The sequence below is a fragment of the Pelophylax lessonae genome (assembly GCF_965119305.1).
Source record: "Pelophylax lessonae genome assembly, chromosome: 4".
NCBI classification, from domain to species: domain Eukaryota; kingdom Metazoa; phylum Chordata; class Amphibia; order Anura; family Ranidae; genus Pelophylax; species Pelophylax lessonae.
Genome location: NC_138771.1, coordinates 485,765,029 through 485,788,900, shown reverse-complemented (window position 1 = coordinate 485,788,900; position 23,872 = coordinate 485,765,029). Strand labels below are relative to the sequence as shown.

The 23,872-nt window shown below is 43.5% G+C and overlaps 1 protein-coding gene across 1 annotated transcript in view; it reads left to right on the top strand.

Annotated features, from left to right (window-relative positions):
* Positions 1-23,872, top strand: part of GYS2 (glycogen synthase 2) — a 127,722-nt gene that overhangs the window by 44,857 nt on the left and 58,993 nt on the right. The window contains exons 3-5 of the mRNA XM_082255031.1: positions 1,430-1,621; positions 13,383-13,568; positions 16,577-16,721. Coding sequence (XP_082111157.1) covers positions 1,430-1,621; positions 13,383-13,568; positions 16,577-16,721 — 523 coding nt within the window. The remainder of the gene's footprint in view (positions 1-1,429; positions 1,622-13,382; positions 13,569-16,576; positions 16,722-23,872) is intronic.

Here is a 23,872-nt window from a genome sequence, read left to right as displayed (position 1 = left end):
GCATATTTTATGTCACACTGTATTTGCGCAGTGGTCTTTCAAATGCAATTTGTGGGAAAAAAAAACACTTTAATGAAGCAAAAAAAAAAAAAAGTTAGCCCAATCGTTTTTTGTATAGTGTAAAAGATGATGTTACGCCAAGAATCGTGAACTTTATTCTAAGCAAAAAAAAGCATGATTCTCATTTTATCCAGAATCGTGCAGCTCTAATGTGTGTATGAATGAAAGTGTGGCTGCTGATTGGATGCAGATTGGTGTCAGTGTATGTAAGCTAGCAGATCTGCGAGATAGGCATCTGCTTGTTATGGTGCCAAGATACCCAAAGCCATGTGTGGGCAGTGGGAAAAATAATAATGTCTGGATTTTAGTTCACAAGATAACTTGGAAGAATCCCAGAAGCATTTGGGAATAATTTGGTTGCTACACAGACCTTATAGGGTACCAGATTGTATGCAAGACTGTATCTGCCTGTGTGTGTCAGCCAGCTAAACGTGCTCCAATAGTTGTAAAGCATGTTGTTGTAACTGTATCACACTCTCCCCTTTCTCTCTCCACCAAATAGGTTCTTGTGCCAGTTAGTGAGTCACTGTGGGCAGAATCACTTGGTACATGGGGGTACTATTTGCATATGGAGGAATTAGGTTTAATCCCTGCATATGGAAAGGCTTCTTTACAGCAAGAATTGTAATAATGATGTGGCGCTATAATCATAAGAATAAAAAAAGCCCCAAAAGCTCAGCTGAATATAACAGTCCTTGAGTGTCCACTTCAAAGTGAAAGGTGTAAAGAGCCGCAGGCCCGGAGAACCACCACCAGACACACTAATCACACCGCCTCTTACCAGAGACGGATGACCCTCATTACAAAGGTCTAATAAGCCAAATGATTGCAGTGCAGGAATGATCCTCCTCATAGATGGCACAGGGTTCACAATTCAACCGTCATGAAACACAAAGTGAGAAACTTCTCATAGTGCATACAATGTAGGAGGAGCGTGTGAGCAAGGAATATCCCAGGAGAACCCACCTGGACCACATGACCACCGCGACCTGCGGCCTAAACAGTAAGGGCTGTGGAAATGTGGAAAAGATTGCTTCATTAGCAAGGTCTAGCCAATGTTGTGTACATTATTTTAAAAAACGGTCTGGGTGTGTTTGTAAATGTTCAAATATAACTGGTTATTATTGATTATGAAAAAATAACATTGTAAATTGTTGATCCAGGTAGCATTAGTATACATTAGGGGTTCAGGAATGATTTTTTAACCTTTCTGGATCACATTTTATTAGGGTTTTTCTGTCTTCCTAGGGATCAATTACAGGTTTAGGGTGTTGGGGGTGCAGCTTGTTTAATTTTATTTGTCTTTTTGTTGGACATGTGTCTTTTTTGAACCTAAATATGTAACTATTATATATCATCTCTTTCTCAGGTGTATTTCGGCCGTTGGCTCATAGAGGGGAGCCCGTACACTGTGCTGTTTGATATCGGTTCAGCTGCGTGGAATTTGGACCGCTGGAGAGGGGATTTCTGGGAGGCATGCAGTGTAGGAATTCCCTTCCATGACCGTGAGGCCAATGATGCCTTAATTTTTGGGTCCCTGGTGGCGTGGTTCTTGAAAGAGGTACAGTGCTGCTTGAATTAATTAATTTATATTCTAATAATTCCTTTATTTGATTCAAGAGTCTGTCTGCCAAAAAATATACTTCCTAGCTGCTTCCCAGTTATTCTCATGTGCTCTGAAAAATATTCCATCTGTTGTGCCCCCTGCTGGTGAAACCTGGCATTAACAAATATGGTAATACAATATGATCCCACCTAGCAGCACTCAAATAAAGGTGTACATACAATATATGTGATCAAAGTAAATACATGTGAAAATAATCACTGTGAATTGATTAATCCAGTCCAAACAATAGTCCAGTGAAAAATAATCCAGTGAACAAATGTTTCAGTGAAACAACATATAATATCCAATAAATAAAGAAAAGTGAGAGAATAGTGATAATATGATAATCTGGTGAGAATACAGTGCCAGCTGAATAGAAACACACCAAAAAGGATCCACCACTTCTGTGCTCCACTCCCCTCAGCTAGAATACTCACCCCCACTTATTGCCCTCCACTCTCATCGGGCTGATCAAGCTTAAGGAATTCCACCACGGCTCAGGATATAAGGAATGTTGGGTCCTTGATGGCTAGTACGCTACCACTTCAAAAAAGAACTTTCATTATGTTCCTCAGGGACTTCACAGAAAACAGGAAATAAGCAGTGTCCCAGTCAGTGGTGTATTTAGGTTTTGTGCTGCCCTAGGCCTGACTAAACTTGGGCACCCCCTAATTTAAATATGACCCACCCCTTCCTGTAAAGGCCACACCCCATCCTGTTTATGACCCGCCCTGTCATCTGTAAACCACGACCACAACCACAGTCTATCAGTGCCCATCAGTGCAGTCTCATTACTGCCCATTAGTGCAGCCTCATTACTGCCGATCAGTGCAGCATATCAGCCCGGCCTCATCAGAGGCCATCAGTACAGCCCCAGTGGCCACCAGTGCATCATATCAGTGCCCATTAGTGCTGTCTTATCAGTACAGCTTATCAGTGCCATCTCATCAGAGGCCATCAGTGCAGCCTCATCAGTGGCCAGTGTGCCCATCAGTGAAATATATCAGTGCCCATCAGGGCAGCATATCAGATCAGCCCCATCAGTGAAGCTTATCAGTGCTGCCTCGTGCCAATCAGCGCAGCCTCATCAGTGCCCATCAGTGCAGCATATCGGTGCTGCCTTATCATTGCTGCCTCATTAGTGCTCATCAATGTAATTTATCAGTACGCACCACTGCCACCTCATCAGTGGCCATTAGAGCAGCATATTAGTGCCCATCAGTCAGTGGCGGAGCTAAACTATTAAAACAGGGGTGGCAAAGGGGTGGCAAGGTATTATTCTGGAGGGTCAATAAACAAAGTGTCCCCTTCAATGCAGAGATCAGCGTGCCGTGCCCCCATCAATGCAGTGACCAGCATGCCGTGCCCCCATCAATGCAGAGAGACTTACCTGCAGCCGCAGCTTCTCCTCAGTCCCTCGGCGTCTCCCCGAGTCCTGCCGCCTCCTCTTTGGCGGCTCGGCCAATGGCATGCGTTCGCCTTTCGGCCAATCAGGAGCGGGTCTCAGACCGGCTTCCTGATTGGCCAGAAGGAGGATCCGTGTGACAATAGCGAATTTTCTTTTGCTATTCTCACACAATGGGTGGGCTCGGGGCGCACTGCTCTGCGCCCCGGGTCCACCCTCTTCTGAAGCCTATTAGAGCCTCTGGCTCTAGTCAGGTGACAAAAAAAAATCCCATTGAACTCCATGCGTCCGGCACCCCGCATGCAGATTAGGGGGCCGGACGCATGGATGGGGGGGGGCGCCCCTGCACCCCCAACACACCGGCCACCACTGTCAAACTGTGTAATGTTTTCAGCGGGGTGGCAAGGACTTCGTCTGGGGTGGCAATTGCCACCCCAGCTAGCCCTCTGGCTCCGCCACTGCCATCAGTGCAGCCTATGAGCACACATCAGTGCAGCATATCTGTGCCCATCAGTGCAGCATATCAGTGCTGCCTTATCAGTGTAGCCCCCATCAGTGCCGCATAGTAGTCCCACCTCATCAGTGGCCATCAGTGCAGCCTTATCAGTGCCCATTAGTACAGCCTCATTTCACGGGATTAGCAAGATTACTCCTTTCTTTTAAGAAATTTGAACTTGTGTTTGCTGCCATGATTGTAATCATAGGATTATTTCACTTATTTGTATAATGACTAGGAAGTCCATAGTCATTATATAAATAAGTGTAATAATCAGTGGCAGCAAACACAAGTCCAAATATCCTAAAAGAAAGGCGTAATCTTACTAATCCAGTGACATATTGTGATAACACATATAGAGGTGAGCAGGTATAAAATATTATTGCCATCATATACAATTAAAAGTCTTAATTGTATATGATGCAATTCAGTATGCTTTCTCAAGGACATGGATGTTTAAAGAAATTAAATTATATTATTGACATGATGCCTGCCATAGCTGGGGACGGAGGAGGGTAGGTGGAGCATTAGGCTGCAGTGCCACACTTGTTAGCATTGGCGGCCGTCGGGCCAGTTGTATTAAGTGTGGTCGGCGGCCTGCGGACTGTCCAAATGTCCTCACTAGCTGGTATTATCATACCGGCAGGTAGTAGTGTGACTGCTTTATAGGGGTGGCAGACTGACTTGCCTCCTGGACCCTGCGCTCCAGCCCAATTCGCCCCATAAGACTGGCACTATACTAAAAGTGTGGCGCAAGCCGGCAGGGACCCTTTTCGTGCGGGAGCTAGGAGGAGGCTGTTTTTTTTTTGTGCGGGTTGCACCTTTTTCGCTGCCCCCTGCAAAGTGCCGCCCTAGGCCTGGGCCTTGTCAGCCTAGGCCAAGATACAGCACTGGTCCCAGTCCAGATGACCGGTCTCCTCAGACTCCCATCCCTTCCGTTGTCAGTGGGAAGTACAGCAAAGCAGGAGGTGGAGCAGCCCAGGTGGAGAAAATTACATCACAGTTAAGTCACAGATGTAACTTTCTCCTCTCGAGCTGCTCCACCTCCAGCTTTGCTGTACTTTCCACTGACAATGGAAGGGATGGGAGTCTGAGGAGACTGGCCATCTGGACTGGGACACCGGTAATTTCCTGGTTGCTGTGAAGTCCCTGAGTAATATAATGAAAGTTCTTTTTTGAAGTGGTAGCGTACTAGCTATCAAGGACCCAACATTCCTTATATCCTGAGCCGTGGTGGAATTCCTTAAGCTTGATCAGCCCGATCCATGAGAGTGGAGGGCAATAAGTGGGGGTGAGTATTCTAGCTGAGGGGAGTGGAGCACAGAGGTGGTGGATCCTTTTTGGTGTGTTTCTATTCAGCTGGCACTGTATTCTCACCGGATTATCATATTATCACTATTCTCTCACTTTTCTTTATTTATTGGATACTAGACATTAAGCCCGTTAAATTAACGGGTGCTAGAACATATGTGGTCAAACATTTGTAAAAACAGACTTGTTCCAGTAAGGCATACTTTGCTACTAAAGTCAGTTTGCTTATAAAATGTCCCTTTAATAGCGTGTCTATGTTCTGCGTTTTTTTTTTTTTACAGTAATGCACTTACAGTGGTAGATTTCATTCAGGCAATGTCCCTTTAACAGCATTTCTACAGTCGCAGATTTGCTTTGCTGAGTGTGACAGTTTTTTTCCTCTGTTTAAATTATCCTTTTCCTGACAGCAACAGCTTTTTTCCTTTAAAAATTAATCATTGCTCTATTCGCTTTTTTCACCACAATAATTACAGTCAAAGCGTTTGCCAAGTATAAGTTTCCTAATACAATGTACTTTTAATATCTTTAAGTCTCTCCCTCATCAGCCTCCTTGTCCGACCTGTCACCCACTGTGCACTGCGTCCCTGTTGCTCTAGCAATCTAGCAATCCAATCTAGTGTCCCAATCGGAGTGCCTCCTTACATCAGTGTCCCCATCGGAGTGCTCCCTTACATTTGTGTTCCCATCGGAGTGCCTCCTTACATCAGTGTCCCCATCGGAGTGCCTCCTTACATCAGTGTCCCCATTGGAGAGTGCTCCCTTACATCAGTGTCCCCATCAGAGTGCTCTCTTACATCAGTGTCCCCATCGGAGTGCTCCCTTACATCAGTGTCCCCATCGGAGTGCCTCCTTACATCAGTGTCCCCATCGGAGTGCTCCCTTACATCAGTGTCCCCATCGGAGTGCCTCCTTACATCAGTGTCCCCATCGGAGTGCCTCCTTGCATCAGTGTCCCTTTATGTGTCCGGGTCAGAGTTCCCCTGTATGACCCCCGGTTAAAGTGCCCCTGGTCAGAGTCCCCCTTTAATAATGCGGTCAGAGTCCCCCTTAATAATGCGGTCAGAGTCCCCTTTAATAATGCGGTCAGAGTCCCCCTTAATAATGCGGTCGAAGTCCCCGTTAATAATGCGGTCAGAGTCCCCATTAATAATGCGGTCAGAGTCCCCTTTAATAATGTGGTCAGAGTCCCCCTTAATAATGTGGTCAGAGTCCCCCTTAATAATGCCATCAGAGTCCCCCTTAATAATGCCGTCAGAGTCCCCCTTAATAATGCCGTCAGAGTCCCCTTTAATATTGCAGTCAGATTCCCCTTTAATAATGTGGTCAGAGTCCCCTTTAATGTGCATCTATCTATCTATCTATCTATCTATCTATATATATATATATATTTATTTATTTTAATTCTTCCATTTATATATATATATATAATTGTTTTTTTGATATTTATCTTCAGTATTTCATTATATTTAGTATTTCTTAATTAATACTTAGAATAGAAGGAGCCACTTTTAATGCATTCATTACGTACCTCGTCCCGCCCCCTCTAAGTCAGCTCTACAGCTCCATACCGCCTCCCTGTAAGCACTCGATGACGCGGCGGCAACTCAGACCCGCCTCCTCTAAGTCAGCTGTTCGTTATGTCGAGAATGTCTTGTGCGCATGCGCACTGGGGACTCGCACAGCTATTTCATGACGCACGGCCAGCGGAAGTGACGGGGGTATAGCAATCTGAGAGGGTATAGCATTCTGTCAGAACACCGGCCGCCCGAAGTCTCTGCGCTCCAAGTCCCAACGGCTGTCCGTGGGGCACATGCGCAGTAGCGCAATCCCACGGACACAGGGACTGGACGCAGAGACACTTGCATAATATTATATAGGATTATATGTTGTTTCACTGGAACATTTGTTCCCTGGATTACTTTTCACTGGACTATTGTTTGGACTGGATTAATGGATTCACAGTGATTATTTTCACATGTATTTATTTTGATCACATATATTGTATGTACACCTTTATTTGAGCGCTGCTAGGTGGGATCATATTGTTTTACCATATTTGTTTATGTATTTTTTAATAAGCAGCAGCACATAATTGTATTAGTTTCTGATGCAGGATAGAAACCTGCAATGCCAGGTTTCTATATATAAGGCAGGCGCGAGAGCCTGCCTTATATATTGAAACCTGGCATTGCAGCCCATCTGGTCACATTTGTCAATGTTTTCATCCAAACTTTTAAAGGGTAACTCCACTTTTGTGGGGGAAAAAAATAGCAAATAAAAAAAAAAATAATAATAATAATAATATAGCATATACAATTGCGACTCATGTCATATTGTAATTGAATGTATTAAAAATTACCTTTCTTTTTCAATCTGCAGCACTGTCATTTTCTGTTAAGGGCAATGTAATACTATAGCTACCTGGAGTAGAATGTGTACAGAACGCCCCCCAGAAACAATGTTTCCTGCTTGTGCGATTACTTACTGATTTTCCCAGAAGTCTGCACTAAGATGAAAGTCAGATTTCAGGCATCCCCTGCAGCAAAAATATAATTTTTGGTGAGATACTCCCAATAGGAAATTATATCTAAAGAGATGCAGGCCAAGCAGACTTCCCCTTTAGAGTTCTGCAGATGCGACAGCTGGTTTGTATTTATGAAACCACTCTCATTAGATTCACTTACCAAATGGACTCAGACAAGCACACAGGGATTACAAAGGTAGGATTCCTACAAAGGTAGGAATCTACAACAAAGTTTATTAAAATCCTTGTAATGTACAAAGATCACCCGGGGGAAAGTTTATTTTTCAACAAAAGTGGAGTTACTCTTTAAGATTCATACATTTATCACCTATGATTCAGCTAGAAAAATGGGTAAGAGTAATGTGAAAAAATTGATAAATAAACCCCTTAGTGAAAATATTTGTAATAATTCTAAATATGCAGAATTGCTTGCATGTTTGTGTGCATTTCCCTACTTATCATTTATTTATTTATATATATATATATATATATATATATATATATATATATATATATTTTTTTTTTTTTTTTGGGCTTTTTTAAAAAAACATATGACCAAAAAGTAACATTCATGTGGAATTTTATTTGCTATGCAAATTGGTGAAAAGGGTAATTATTCAGTAAACTAAGGCCTATGTCATCCTTGTTATCCTGTCACTGGTGAGTTCTCGTATGCCTCACTGCTAAAAATTCCAACATGCCAAATGGTCGATAGTGAAAATACAATTCAGTACATGCAAGCAGCTGTGGGTTTTAACTCCTTGCTGTCTCCTCCATAGTGATTCAGCCCTTGGCGAGTTCTCTCCAGAGGCAGATCTGCAAGTGTGTCTTCAGCCTAATGCATAAAAAAACGCTTGATTTGGTCATGAAGGCTGAATTCAGTATTTTGGGTTTTTTTTTCACCTATTTATAAAACTGCTTTGAGCAATTCGTCTCCTTATTTTAGTCCAGTAAAATACTCCCATCACATATGTTAAAGGAAATGGCTCATAACAGGTGGGTGCGGTAGCAACTGCCTGCTGGAAACTGGTATCAATATGATGTTAAAACATATTATTATTTATTAAAGTGATCACATCACAGCAAAGAGCTGCTACTCATTCCTATTTTAGAACCCAGACCTTGGTGTCCTGGTGAACTGTCTAACAAACACGTGTTAACGTATTTTTTTTGCTCCTTATAAAGGCAGCCCATTCAGATGAAAAGGCTGGCAATACACCAAAACAACCAAAAAAATGGATATGTGCTATTTTTTCCAATGCAGTGCACCACAATAAACAGTAGTGCCTTTCTGTGCATTGTTGTGCGTTGAAGCTCCTTTGCCTTATTAACCACTTGCCGACTGCCTAACGCCGATCTACGTCGGAAGTCAGCCCCTCACAGGCAAAGTGACGTAGGGCTACGTCACTAGCTTGTGAGGGTCTAGGGAGCGAGCGCGCGCCCCCGGAGGCGCGCTCCCGCGTGGTCACGGACCCCCCCGCGCGTGTGACCGGCGGACCCGATATCCGCCGGTCACTCGGCGATCGGCGGGGGAGAGGGAGAATGTCAGGCGGCTTGTGTAAACAAGCCACCTGTCATTCTCCTTGCTGTTAAGACACTGATCACTCGGATCTAGTATGTAGATCCGTTGATCAGTGTCCTTACAGCTGAAGCCACAGCCAATCACAGTAGAAATCACGCCCCTAGGGATACACACAGCCCCTCCCTCCCAAATAAAGTTAACCCCTTCACTACCAGTGTATTTTTACAGTAACAGTGCATATATATAGCACTGATTACTGTAGAAATGTCACTGGTAACCCCAAAAGTGTCAAAAATGTCAGTCAAGGGTCCGATCTGTCCGCCCCAATGTCGCAGTACCGCAAAAAAAATCGCAGATCGCCGCCATTACACGTTAAAAAAAAAAACAACAAAAATGACAAAAATCTTTCCCTTTGTTAGTAAACGCGATAACTTTTGCGCAAACCAATCAAAATACGCTTTTTGCGATTTTTTTTACCAAACATAGGTAGCATAAAACAAATTGGCCGAAAAAGTTAAAAAATTTTGATTTTTACATTTTTTTTGGGGAATTTCATATAAAAAAATGTGAAAAATATTGCTATTTTTGCAAAATTGACGCTCTTTTTTTGTTTATAGCGCGTGATCAAAAAATCGCACAGGTGATCAAATACCACCAAAAGAAAGCTCTGTTTGTGGGAAAAAAAGGACGCCAAATTCGTTTAGGTACAGCGTCGCACGACCGCGCAATTGTCCGTTAAAGTCACGCAGTGCCGAATCGCAAAATAGCCCCTGGTCGGAATGGGGGTAAAATCTTCCGGGGCTTAAGTGGTTAAGTTGGGTTTCCATTAAAAATTAATATCACTGTGGCACGCTAATGCATGTAATGCAAGTTAACAAGCATTGCGGTAACATGCTTGTTACCACAATGCATCAGAAGTGTGTTTTGAAGTTGGGTAGAATATTTACCCTTTAACTCGCTGATGCCTAGCCAGATGATCCTTGTGGTACATTGGAGTCCCCTAATTCAAGGTTCTCAGGATTCCCATGGCTAAACCCTTAGAGCGACCCAGCCTGGCCTTCCGCTCCAACAAACCCTGTTAGGCCCATGATGCACAGGGCTGTTTCCAGGAGACCCCCCCACATAGGCTAAATGAAGGAGCACTGCACACAAAGTCTCTTTTCAAGGATATACTAAATGAATAAATGCAAGGTGCAAGTCATCCTCCAAGATGGAAATGCAAATCAGAGATAACAGAGGGCAGAGTGCAGAGACAAGATGACAAGTCCATACTTACTGGAGGGCTGTTTCAGAACCTAGCATCCCCCATAGACGAATGTGAGTAGTCCCATTATATACAGTGCATCCAGAAAGTATTCACAGCGCTTCACTTTTTTCACATTTTGTTATGTTACAGCCTTATTCCAAAATTGATTAAATTAATTTTTTTTCTCAAAATTTTACAAACCATACCCTATAGTGACAACAAGAAAGAAGTTTGTTTAAAATATTCGCAAATTTATTAAAAATAAAAATGAAAAAAATCCCATGTACATAAGTATTCACAGCCTTTGCTCAATGCTTTGTTGAAGCACTTTTGGCACCAATTACAGCCTCAAATCTTTCTGAGTATGATGCTACAAGCTTGGCACACCTATTTTTGGGCAGTTTCTCCCCTTCTTCTTTGCAGGATCTCTCAAGCTTCATCAGGTTGGATGGGAAGCGTCGGTGCACAGCCATTTTCAGATTACTCCAGAAATGTTCAATCAGGTTAAAGTTTGGGCTCTGGCTGGGCCACTCAAGGACATTCACAGAGTTGTCCCATAGCCACTCCTTTGTTATCTTAGCTGTACACTTATTGTCATTGCCTTGTTGGAAGATGAACCAGTCTGAAGTCCAGTGCGTTCTGAAGCAGGTTTTCATCAAGGTCTGTACATTGCTGCATTCATCTTTCCCTCGATCCAGACTAGTCTCCCAGTTCCTGCCGCTGAAAAACATCCCCACAGCATGATGCTGGCACCATCATGCTTCACTGTAGGGATAGTATTGGCCAAGTGATGAGCGGTGCCTGGTTTCCTCCAGACATCACGCTTGTCATACAGGCCAAAGAGTTTAATCTTTGCTTCATCAGACCAGAGAATTTTGTTTGTCATGGTCTGAGAATCCTTCAGGTGCCTTTTGGCAAACTCCAGGCGGGCTATCATATGCCTTTTACTCTATCATGTGCCTGCTCTAGGAAGAGTCCTGGTGGTTCCAAACGTATTCCATTTACGGATGATGGAGGCCACTGTGCTCATTGGGACCTACAATGCTGCAGACATTTTTCTGTACCCTTCCCCAGATCTGTGCCTCAATACAATCTTGTCTAGGAGGTATACAGGCAATTCTTTGGACTTCATGGACTGATTTATGCTATAACGTGTACTGTTACCTGTGGGACCTTATATAGACAGGTGTGTGCCTTTCCAAATCATGTCCAATCAACTGAATTTATCACAAGTGGACTCCAGTCAAGTTGTAGAAACATCTCAAGGATGATCAGTGAAACAGGATGCACCTGAGCTCAATTTTGAGTGTCAAAGGCTGTGAATACTTATGTACATGTGATTTATTTCATTTTTTATTTTTAATAAATTTGAAAAGATTTCGAACATACTTCTTTCACATCGTCATTATGGGGTATTGTTTGTAGAATTTTGATGAAAATAATGAATTTAATACATTTTGTAATAAGGCTGTAACATAATAAAATGTGGAAAAAGTGAAGCGCTGTGAATAATTTCCGGATGCACTGTACAGTACAAGTCCTCCAGCTACCTCTAGCTTCTCACCAGGGGGAAGCTAACACTATAGGCTTCTTGCATACATGGTGGTCCATACTGTTGTTCTCATAACAGAAAATCAGTAGCCATTCTCCCTGTGGTAGCTACTACCCAGAAATCTCTCCACTTTCCTCATATAGCCTCACTCAGTGTGTCCCTCGTCTAGAGCAGGGGCAGGGCTGGCATCGAAACCAAGATGGCTTCTAAACTGAATCTCACTCTCAAGCTATGGTGACATCTAATGGCCAGTTAGGGGAACTACAGTAAGCCACCTACAGTACATGTCCTAACCTATAGGTGGAGTTAAAGTATATGTGAACCCCTACTTTGTAAAAAAAAAAAAACATTCAGTTTAAAATGAAAATGGAAGGGAACATGGTTGTGTATATAGCTATATACTTTTTGAACAATTATACTTTTTCTTATTTTTCTTTTTTTTTGGTAGTGATCATTTCACCTCTGTTCTCAGCTGCATAAGGATTTTGGAGAGGTGGGAGTGGAGACTGCAGGTGGCTTGTCAGTAAGAGGCAAAGAAACAGTGTCACACTAATCTTCCTAGTGATTGGCAGTGCCGGTTAGGGGGGTTGTCAGCACAGTCTGACCATTGGAGTATAGACAGGCTGTGCTACCCCATAGAATACAAAGAAGAAAACTGGCCATGCTGGAATAGATATGCTTCCATGCCCTGGTGTGGTCAGTTTGAAATAGGAAAGCCGGCTGACTGGCAGGATCACCAGGGATTTTTACAGAAAGGAAGCAATACAAGGAGGACTGGATGCTTTTTCAAACAAGTATATGGTACAGCAGACACATGTTTTGCTTCCTTTATGTGAAATCCCTGGTGTTCCTGCCAGTCCCCTTGCTTTCCTATCAACAACTGGCAACACTAAGCAGGAGAGCACAGCATGGTCAGTTCTATAGCTATGCTGGGAACACAGTGTATTCTCCTCCAATGATCAGACTTGTCTTGACATGCCCCTGCTGCACAGCCACTCACTGGCAAGCTTAGTGTCCTTCTGCTTCTCCTCCCCCCAGCTCTTATGCATCTGAGAACAGGGAGGGAGCTAAAGGAAGGTGATCATTTATAAAAAAAAAAAAAAAAGGTATTTATAATTTTTTTTTTTAATCTGTACAAAAATGTTTTGCCTTTCATTTCTATTTTAAACAGAATGGGTTGTTTTACAAGGTGATATTTTACAATCACTTTAACCCCCGGGTTCACACTGCCACAACTTGTCATGCGACTTGAGAGTTCAAAGTCGCATGACAAGTCGCGCTTTATTAACTGCAATGGAACCGTTCTAATCGGTGCGACTCAAGCTGCTCCGACTTAGAAAAAGGTTCCTGCACTACTTTTGGTGTGACTTCAATATGACTTGCATTGACTTCTGTTAATGAAGTTGTATGCAAGCTGCGATGAAGTCACACAGGGCTGTTGGATTCAAAGTTATTCTGCTTTTCCCATTTGTAGCCCTTATCTTTTCATGTTAGACTTTTATAAGGTGGAGAATCCAAAGAGAATCAAATGATTATTTTAATGACCCTTTATAGATACTTCCCACATTCTCTCCATCCATGGAACCTGTTAGTATATTGCATGAAGCTTCTCAATGGTATATGGTGTCACTGAATGAATAATCTTTTATGATTTCTGCAGCTGACGATTCAGTTCCAGGGCAACCCCAACATTATTGCTCATTTCCACGAGTGGCAGGCCGGAGCCGGATTGATTCTATGTAGAAATCGGAAGCTTCCTGTTGCCACAATCTTTACCACCCATGCAACCCTGCTGGGCAGATACCTTTGTGCTGCCAATGTGGATTTCTATAACCGGCTGGACCAGGTAGGGGGTCCTCCATGGGGGAGGAGGGCACATTTCATTGTACTCTGGTATCTGTAACTAACACCGCCCCTTCCCATATTTCCAGCACAGCAGCAGGAAATTCATAGCAGAATGCACAGGTTACATGAGTAAATGGGCATTTAATGGGTCACTCTGCCCAAAACTGACATTTCAGTGTTTGATGGATGCTGTAGTGTACAGTTTCTTTAGTCTCTTGGAATTTTTTTTGTCAAGACCTAGTAATACCCTTTCTGCTGGATATTTTATTTATTGTATAATAGTATTAATATAATTTATATTTGTAATTATTTATAATTTTTATAATATTTACATTTATTGTAAAATATGGAAGCCAGTGAATACAGGTGGAGAATAAGGCAGGAAGAGATAATAGGAGCCAGAGGAAGACTGAGCCACTAGAATCCACTTAGAACAAAAATGTAACACTTTGGAAGCCTAACCCTATAGATCTTTCATTGGCATCCCTGCGTTGTGATATCTGCCTTTTATACTGCACCAGGTATGCAAGGGAAATGTGTTGTGTTCAAAATCATAGCATTATATCTGCTATTTCCAGATGAAGAAAACATGGAATCCTTTTACTCGGCTGGGGAGTTTCATCTCCACTTCCTGTCCCAGGGACACAACAGGAAGTGAGGAGAAATTTCTCCAGCATGAGAGGAAAAACCCTCAATGGCACAAGTGTCCTCATTGAAAGATTTCCCTAAGCTTCCTGTTCTGGAAAAGACAGTAACATGTTGGATTTTCCATCACTTCCTGTCTTGGTGACACCAGGACAAATAGAGAGGCAGAATTCCCCAAGCGGAGACACCAAAAAACAGATGACAGCTCCATGGAAAAACACATGGAAAGCTCCAAGCTTTCCACAATCTAAAACTAAAAATGTTTAGACATTAGATACACTTTAATATCAGATTTTTAAACGTAGTTTTGCCGTTTAGATTGCTCGGCCCTCCACAAAACGTATTAATCTGATTTTCATCAACTATTTGACTAAATAAAATCTTTATTGACAGATCCGTGCCCCCATTGTGTCTGTGGAGGGGGGGGGGGCGGTATTTACTATAATTTGTTAGTGTCCAGAATTCACAGATGTGGTATTAGTCAGATGCGGAGTGAAGGATGTCAGCAGCTGCCCTTTGTACACGGTCGGCCTTTAAAGGTTAATTCTGGGCGATTCTAATGCAACCCCATCCCAGGCAGTAAATGACTTGTCTGACCTTCGCGGCACAAGGTAGAACATGGCGAGCGTTTCCCTGAACAGGCGACGACCCCCACCTACCCACTCCCTCAGCCTCTCTGGCATCCACCTTTGTGGCCTTTGGGCTCGGCTGACCTTTCCCAGGCACAGACACCCTCATTAGGACAATGGATATCTTAACATTTGTCAGAAAGTTCCGTAACAGAGCCAGAAATGTCCAGCGTAGGATGAGCGCAATCCGCCATCATCTCTTGTATTACTGCCTTGTAAATGTCAGGCATTCATGTGCAGGGAGGGGGATCTCCATATTACATTTATTTGGTAGTTCAATCCAGTTCAATCTACTTCAGAAAGTCTGAAACTCCAGCCTTCTCCTTAGCCTTGCACAGCTCTACAATCTCCTCTCCTGTACTGAAATTGCTTACTCTACATTTCACTGCACACTGTGAGCTTCTCATAATGTACATTAGAAGCTGCAGCATGTCATTTAGAGCCCATTTCATTTCTTGGCTGTCCAGCATCATCTAGCTCAGGGGTCTCCAAACTTTCTAAACAACGGGCCATTATACTGTCCTCCAAACTTTAGAGGTTGGGCCGCACTGTGGCCAGTGAGAGAAGAAAATGTTTTGGCATCAGAGGGAGAAAACAATGCCCCATGGATGGTATTAGGGGAAGTAATAATGCCCTATCGTTGATATCAATAGGAGGAATAGTGCCCATCATTGGTGTCAATGGGAGGAATAGTGCCGCATCATTGGTATCAGTGGGAGGAATAGTGCACCATCATTGGTATCAATGGGAGGAATAGTGTCCCATCATTGGTGTCGGTGGGAGGAATAGTACCCCATCATTGGTATCAGTGGGAGGAATAGTGCCCCATCATTGGTATCAATGGGAGGAATAGTGTCCCATCATTGGTATCAATGGGAGGAATAGTGCCCATCATTGGTGTCAATGGGAGGAATAGTGCCCATCATTGGTGTCAATGGGAGGAATAGTGCCCCATCATTGGTATCAATGGGAGGAATAGTGTCCCATCATTGGTGTCGGTGGGAGGAATAGTACCCCATCATTGGTATCAGTGGGAGGAATAGTGCCCCATCATTGGTATCAATGGGAGGAATAGTGTCCCATCATTGGTATCAATGGGAGGAATAGTGCCCATCATTGGTGTCAATGGGAGGAATAGTGCCCATCATTGGTGTCAATGGGAGGAATAGTGCCCCATCATTGGTATCAATGGGAGGAATAGTGTCCCATCCTTGTTGTCGGTGGGAGGAATAGTACCCCAATGTTGGTGTCAGTGGCAGGAACTATGCCCCACTGTTGCTGACAGTAAAGGGAATAATGCCTCAAGGGCCAGATAAAAGCAAGCAAAGGGCCACATCTGACCCCTGGGCTGCAGTTTGGAGACCACTGATCTAGCTCTTTCCTCCTGAGCTTGACTTTCCCTGGCTCTCCCCTTTCATTCATTGGATTTCAGTTCCTCCAGTCATGGAGGTTTAGCATCACATAAGCTTCATAAAAATGCAGCCTGCCTAGAAACGCCTACTCCTCCAGATAGACATCCACCCATCAAGGCATTTTGATATTTGCATAACACCAAAAAAGCAAGTTTACTAAATAGTTCTGGGCAGAAGGCTCTTGAGAGGGGTACCTCAGCATCCGGCAACCTCTTTTCCCCTTTTCAGCACTTGGCCAACTCTTGCCACCAGCCATGATTTGTCATAAACTGTAAATTCAAATTCTCTTATCAGTGCTTTCTGTTATGTTTCTGTTGATAAAGTTCGATATTGATAAGGAAGCTGGAGAGCGGCAGATCTATCACCTTTACTGCATGGAGCGTGCATCCGCCCACTGTGCTCACGTCTTCACAACAGTATCACAGATCACCGGCATTGAGGCTGAACATATGCTAAAGAGGAAAGCCGGTAAGATGATCGACAGTCAAAAATCAGATCAGTCATTTGTAAAACAATTTTGTGTCCTGCAAAAGTAAATAATCTGCTGGTGTTTATATTGGGTTGTTACACACCAGCTAAAAGCTGAAACCAGCCTTACAATGGGAGTGCCAGCTGTATAAGCTGATGGTTGCAAGAAGGAGGGAAAGAACTCTGCCAATTATGTCACTTGTGATTCAAAGAGCAGACAGGAGGTCGGGCAATGACACTGGAGTGCAGAATTGCAGATTCCTAAAAGTGTTGTTACCTCCTGTGTAGTCATACATTACAGCAGGATTGGGGGATCCCAAAAGATTGTGATTTATCAGTTGACAGGAAAAAGTCTCAGTATATGCTGTTATAGAAATGTTATATATTTCTATCAGAGACCTAGCCGGTTCTTTACCTCTGCATGTCATAGCTGAGCAGATCTAAACCAGAAAAAACTCAGCTCCCAGGATGCAATCGAAGTTTTGCTTGCTTCCAAAAAGGAGAAAAGGAGAAGCCACACACACATTGGCATTGATTTACTAAAGGAAAAATGACTGTGAACTTTGCAAAGTGCAGTTGCTCCAGAGCTTAGTAAATGAGCAGAAACTCTGCTGACTTCCATCATTCAATCATTTGCAAGCATTATATTTATTTTCCTTGCACGTGACTGGGGACTTGCTACAAATTAAAGCCTTACCTTGTTTACTAAGCTCTGGGGCAACTACACTTAGCAAAGTGCACAGTCTATTTGCCTTTAGTAAATCAACCCCATAGACTCTGGAAGTGCAGTTTCTCCAGAGCTTAGTAAATGAGCAGAAGTTCTGTTGACTTCAATCATCCAATCCAGGGCCGTAGATACATTTTTGTTCGGGGGGGGGGGGGGGGGGTTCAGCAGTAGGTACTAAGTAAAAGTATTTTTAAAATAAGCAAATTGTGCCAAATTAAAAAAGCTGGAAAAAGGAAAAAAATGATGTGTTGCTCATAGTAAGCAATCGCATTCTTAATTCTATTTTATCAGATCATCTTGAAAATTGAGCCTGATTTCAGTTTTGCCATCTTCTAGTTCTTAAGAACATTGCCCAGTTTGGTTGGCTATTGTCCAGCCTAAAGCTGGGTACTGGCTGAAGGAAAAAGACTGACAGATCACTGTACTAAAACTCGCTGTGTTAGTACAGCGATCTCCCCAGCTGTGCTATTGTGTTCCGCCCCTCACCAGAACACAGTGTACAGTGCCCTCAGCCATTGGACTACCCACAGGGTGGTGCACTGTAATAGCCAATCTTACTGGACAGGTGCAAAGGGCACCATCTTGTGGAAGGAAGCGCTTACTGATTTTTTTCTTAACCTGGCATACTAGGCAGGAGAAGCAGCACTGTACATTGTTCATACATACAGAACATACCTCACAACTTCCGAGCATCCGAGAATGAGGGATATGACAGGGAGGAAGTGACTTGCGGCGTGCGTAGCGAGCCGCGGCAAAATAATGGGTGTGGCAAAACATTAGAGTGGGAGGGTCTAAGAGACATGGTTAAACAAAACCTGGGCTTCCTTGTACCTTTAAAATATATTGAGGCCGGGGCCTCCATAATTGCTGTTGTTTTTGCCTGTTAGGCCCTGAATTTTTACATTTGTAGCAATTTGGGATCTTTACTGGGCAGATGCAAAGGGCACCATCTTGTGGAAGCAAGCAGCAAAGCACACACTGTTTTTTTGTTACAGGCATACAGGACAAGAGAAGTGGTACTTTGAAGACACCGCAGAGTCCATACATACAGAAAAAGAGAAGATAGATACTTAGAATGCGGTGCACCCTGGAGACACAACAGTATCACAACAGTAATGGAAGACTCAGCCCCCTCTATGTCATTAAGGCCCTGTTCACATGTAGGGATTTGGGATCACGGGCTGGCAGTATCCCAGTGATTCTGCCTTCAATTCCAAATCACACTGCAATCCTGGCAAAACGAAGCACGTGTGTTTGTGCTCCATTCATTTTTAGTGGCACTAAAACATGGTGTGGTTTTGGATCCTTGTGTGATAAATCGTTCAACAATCACAGCAAAACCACACCACATTTTGGTGTCACTAAAAATGAATAGAACACAAACACACATGCTGCGTTTTGCCAGAATTGCAGTGCAATTTGGATTGGAATCTGGGTGTGGCCGCGGGTGGAATCACAAGGATATTTTGCCCACAATCACAAATTGCTACATGTGAACAGTCAGGGCCTAACAGGCTAACACAACAGCAATTATAGAAGACTCAGCACCCATCACCTCAATCAACAAACTTTGCCAGCAGTTCCCACAATCTCAGACACCTAGAAATTCTGCACTGCAGTTTTCGCCTGAGGAGCACACAAGGGAAAGAGGCACACACACAGACACATATATATATATATATATATATATATATATATATATATACAGTATAATACAAAATTTTAAACTGCGCTTGGAAAACATCATTATTAAAACCACAACTAATTGGTGATATAAGCAGCGACTCTGCTTTGCTGCGAGATAATTAACACAGAATACATTCAAATATGTAACAAAACTGCAGCACAAGAATAAAGTGATAATAAAAATAATGTGATAATAATAATAATGTATGCGATGCATACTAGCACATTATTCCATTAACTTTCAAGGAGAAGATTTTTTGTGGTTTACTACCACTTTAAGCTAAGACCAGTAGGCCTAGCATCGCATGGAAAGGGTCAACAACTTCCTCAGCAGAACTACAATGTAGCATGCTAGCAGCCTACATGTAAATAGGGATTAATAACCTTCAGGGCAGCATTCAAATGTAGTAGCACAGCACTCCATACAGCTAAGTGTAAATCTCAGAAGGTTCCCACTGTTATGTGAATGTGCAGATAGCACACATGGGGAGAGAGAGCATGTTTATTTGTTGGTCTCCTTCCTTTTTTTCAGAGCCAATCTTTGTCATATAACAGATAACACAAGAGCAAAAAAAAAATCCATCCTCTCTACTGTGCTTATATTCAGAATGGCCGGATTTTGTAAGAGATCATCAACTTTACACCTATTTTACACTCTAATGTTGGGACTGAGGTATGCAATGCAAGCATGAAAAAAGAGGAGGATAAGAAGAGATATTAGGAAATAGTTTATAAAAGAACAGAAGAAAAAAAACTGAACTCCAACTGTTCTAGCAGCCCTGATCTAGAACACAGCACACAGAGAGAAACACACCTGGTGGTTGTTGGTGACCTGTCCTCCTGGAGTTAAGGTTAAGGTCCAGACTCCAGCACAGCACAGCAGCACTTCAGAGAAAATTGAGATGATCCTTTCACGTGGTACTGACAAGCAGGCAGGTAGGCTCAGCTGGGCTAACAGCACTCAGACTCAGGCTCAGGCAGCTCCTTCCCCAAGCGACAGCCAAAGGCAGAAAGTAGCAGCTCGAAGAGAGGAGGAGCCGATCGTATGTGTCAGTGGGTGGGATAGGTGCTGCCCGCTCCCTCCCACTCAGTTCTCGGTGCTGCTGTCCTCCTGGAAGCTTCTGTAACTGGCTGGACAAGTCAATAGTCTCAGTCTGGAGTGGAGAGGAGGTATAGAGGCGGAGCAGACAGACATAAAGCCGTGTGCATACATAGAACCATGTTCATACCTAGTACCGTGTTGATACATTATTATTGTTTTGGTATTATATAGGATTTATATAGCGCCAACAGTTTGCACAGCACTTCACAATATAAAGGGAGACAATACAGCCACAAAACAATACAATAGAAGAGGGCTAGGAGGGCCCTGCTCCTGTGAGATTGCAATCTAATAGGGAGCTGCTTGGTGTAGGGATGAACTGATGGGAGAAATAAAAGATTTGGTTATTAGCCAAAGGCAGGATAGGCTTTCCTGAGTTTTCAGGGATCACCTAAGAGTGGACAGAGTAGAAGATAGCCAGACAGATTGCAGTAGGGAGGTCCAGAGGATGGAAGAGGCTCTGGAGAAGTCTTGGAGGTGAACATGGGAGGGGGAGACAAGTGAGCTAGAGGGCAGGAGATCTTAGGAGGAGTGGGGAGAATAGTTTGGTTGATATTTGGAGACAAGATTAGTGATGTAGCTCAGGGCAGAGTTGTGAATGATTTTGTATGTTATTGTTAATGTTTTGAATTTTTCTTGTTGGGCAATGGGAAGCTAGTGGAGTGATTGGCAGAGAGGGGTTACGAACACTGAATGGTTGGTAAGGTGGATGAGTCCGACAGCAGCATTCATTATAAAACGAAGAGGGGATAGCCTGCAAAAAGGTAGGCCTATGAGGAGGGAATTACAATAGTCAAGGTGAGAGATAACAAGGGAGTAAATAAGTTGCTTTATGGTTTCAATAGTTAAAAGGTACGTATTTTGAAGATCTTACAGAGGTGAAGTCTACAAGATTTGGACAGTGATTGGATTTGGGGTTGAAAATACACGTCAGAGTCAAGGATTACACCTAGTACCCTGGCATGAGGGGAGGGACTGATATTTGTTATCTTGATGGAGAAGTCAGGGGAGGGGGCACGGGCAGGAGGAAATATTTAGTAGCTCAATTTTCAAAAGATTGAGTTTGAGGAAGTGGTTTGACATCCATGCTGGCATGTCAGTTAATAAGTTAGTAATGCGAGAGGAGAATGAAGGAGTGAGGTGAGGAGTAGAGAAATAGATTTTTGTGTTAGTGCTGTCCTTCAGTGCACCCACTTTTATTTTAACACTTTTGCAACTTAATATATAAGAATGAAAATTGTATTCCAAGTCATCAGCCCCAACTATTCAGCAAAGCGACATCCTCATATATTCAGCAAATAGACATCACAATCCAGCAAAGAGACATCCCCATATATGCCCACAGCACAGACACACATCCAGCAACGTTGTCAATCAATTTACCAAGAGTGTGATATCTAACAGCTTGTTTCCAGTCCACAGTGAGCAGTCAATCAGGCAGGCTACATGCAGCGCAGCTCTCATCAGAGACTGCAGAAATACTACAGGAGATAGTTAGAGATTGCACGAATACTACAGGAGATGATCAGAGACTGCAGATGTAATACAGGAGATGGTTAGAGACTGCAGAAATACTATAGGAGATGGTCAGAGACTGCGGACATACTACAGGATATGGTCAGAGACTGCAGAACCACTACAGGAGATGATCAGAGACTGCAAAAATACTAGAAAAGATGATCAGTGACTGCAGACACACTACAGGAGATAGTCAGAGACTGCACAAATACTACAGGAGATGGTCATAGACTGCAGACATACTACAGGAGATGATCAGAGACTGCAGTAGAATTACAGGAGACAATCAGACTGAGAAATACTACATTAGACGGTCAGAGACTGCAGATGTACTACATGAGATGATCAGAGACTGCAGACATACTACAGGAGACGGTCAGACACTGTAAACATAGTACAGGAGATGGTCCGAGACTACAAACACAGCAGATGGTGAGAGACTGTAGACATACTACAGGAGACAGTTAGAGACTGCAGACATACTACAGGAGACGATTGGGGACTGCAGAAATACTACAAGAGAAAATAAGACTGCAGAAATACTACATTAGATAGTCAGAGACTGCAGATGTGCTACATGAGATGGTCAGAGACTGCAGACGTACCACAGGAGACGGTCAGGCACTGCAGACGTACTACAGGAGATGGTCAGACACTGTAGACATACTACAGGAGATGGTAAAAGGTGCAAGTGATGTTGGGACCGGCGCTACCACATAAATATTGTGTTTGTGCAATTTCATACACTGTATAATTCATATAAAACATATAAAAGTGCATATAGTGCTTAAACCAAAAGTGCTGCGTGCTGTAAACCTTTTATATATTCGCATGGGCTGTGCTCAGTGTACCATATAAACACATGTATACATATAAAGTGCTGAGTGCTATTGATAACCACGTGTGTGATTGCGTGCTAAACAAAGTTTGGCGCCAGTGGGTGTACCACAAATTGCACCGTTGCTTACCGCACTCTTAGGATGGTGGCTCAGCACTCCCTGGTCACTAGAACAGAAAACAAGCCTCCATTGCGTAGTATATCCTTGTTAGGGTAAAACAACGTAGCATCCACTCACATTTAGGGAGTTCACTATCAGCTTGAGGTGATACTACAGGAGATGGTCAGAGACTGCAAATATACTACAGCAGATGGTCAGAGACTGCAGACAAACTACAGCAGATGGTCAGAGACTGCAGACGTACTACAGGAGACAGTCAGAGACTGCAGACGTACTACAGGAGACAGTCAGAGACTGCAGACGTACTACAGGAGACGGTCAGATACTGCAGACAGACTACAGGAGATGGTCCGACACTGCAGACGTACTACAGGAGATGGTCAGATACTGTAGACATACTACAGGAGATGGTCAGACACTGCGAACAAACTACAGCAGATGGTCAGAGACTGCAGACATACTACAGCAGATGGTCAGAGACTGCAGACATACTACAGTCAAGGTTTACAGCTCTAGGACCTGGTGGAGCCTGTCCTCCCTCCCTCTAGAATACACCTGTGTGACCCCCTCCCCCCTACCCTGTGTGCAGGTATTTCTGGATTCTTCTTCTCACTTTCTTGAGGACCCTCACTCACATCAGCAGCAGTTTCCTGGTCCAGACAGCACACAGGTCCCCTCAGACTCCCAGCCAGTCAGCTCAGTAGCGGTGACCCGGCCCGAACAGCAAGTCCCCTCACACTTCCGGATTATTCTGTTGTCAGCAGGAAGCCGGAAAGGTAAAACACTAGAGGCAGAACAGGAAGTTGCATCCTCCTCCTCTGAATTCCCTAGCCTCCATGCACCTGATTGGTTGTTAGAATGCTAGGCGGGCCTAGGAACCAATCATTTTTACAGGCGGAACTAAGTTGGGAGACCAGTAAGTCAAGGCCAGTTAATCCAGCCGTGGTGGTAGTTTTGCCACTGGTGCGGCCTGAACAGTCAGCTTTTGTGGGGCAAAAAGCTCCACATTAAAAACAGTCCTCATGGGGGTCCGATCCCTTGGGATGGCGAGGCCCCCTACATATGTATGGGTTGTCCCCCCCTGATGGCAGCCATGGTCATTGGCATACAGATGGTACTGGAAGCCATAGGAGTTTATCAAGTGACCAAGGGAGGTGGG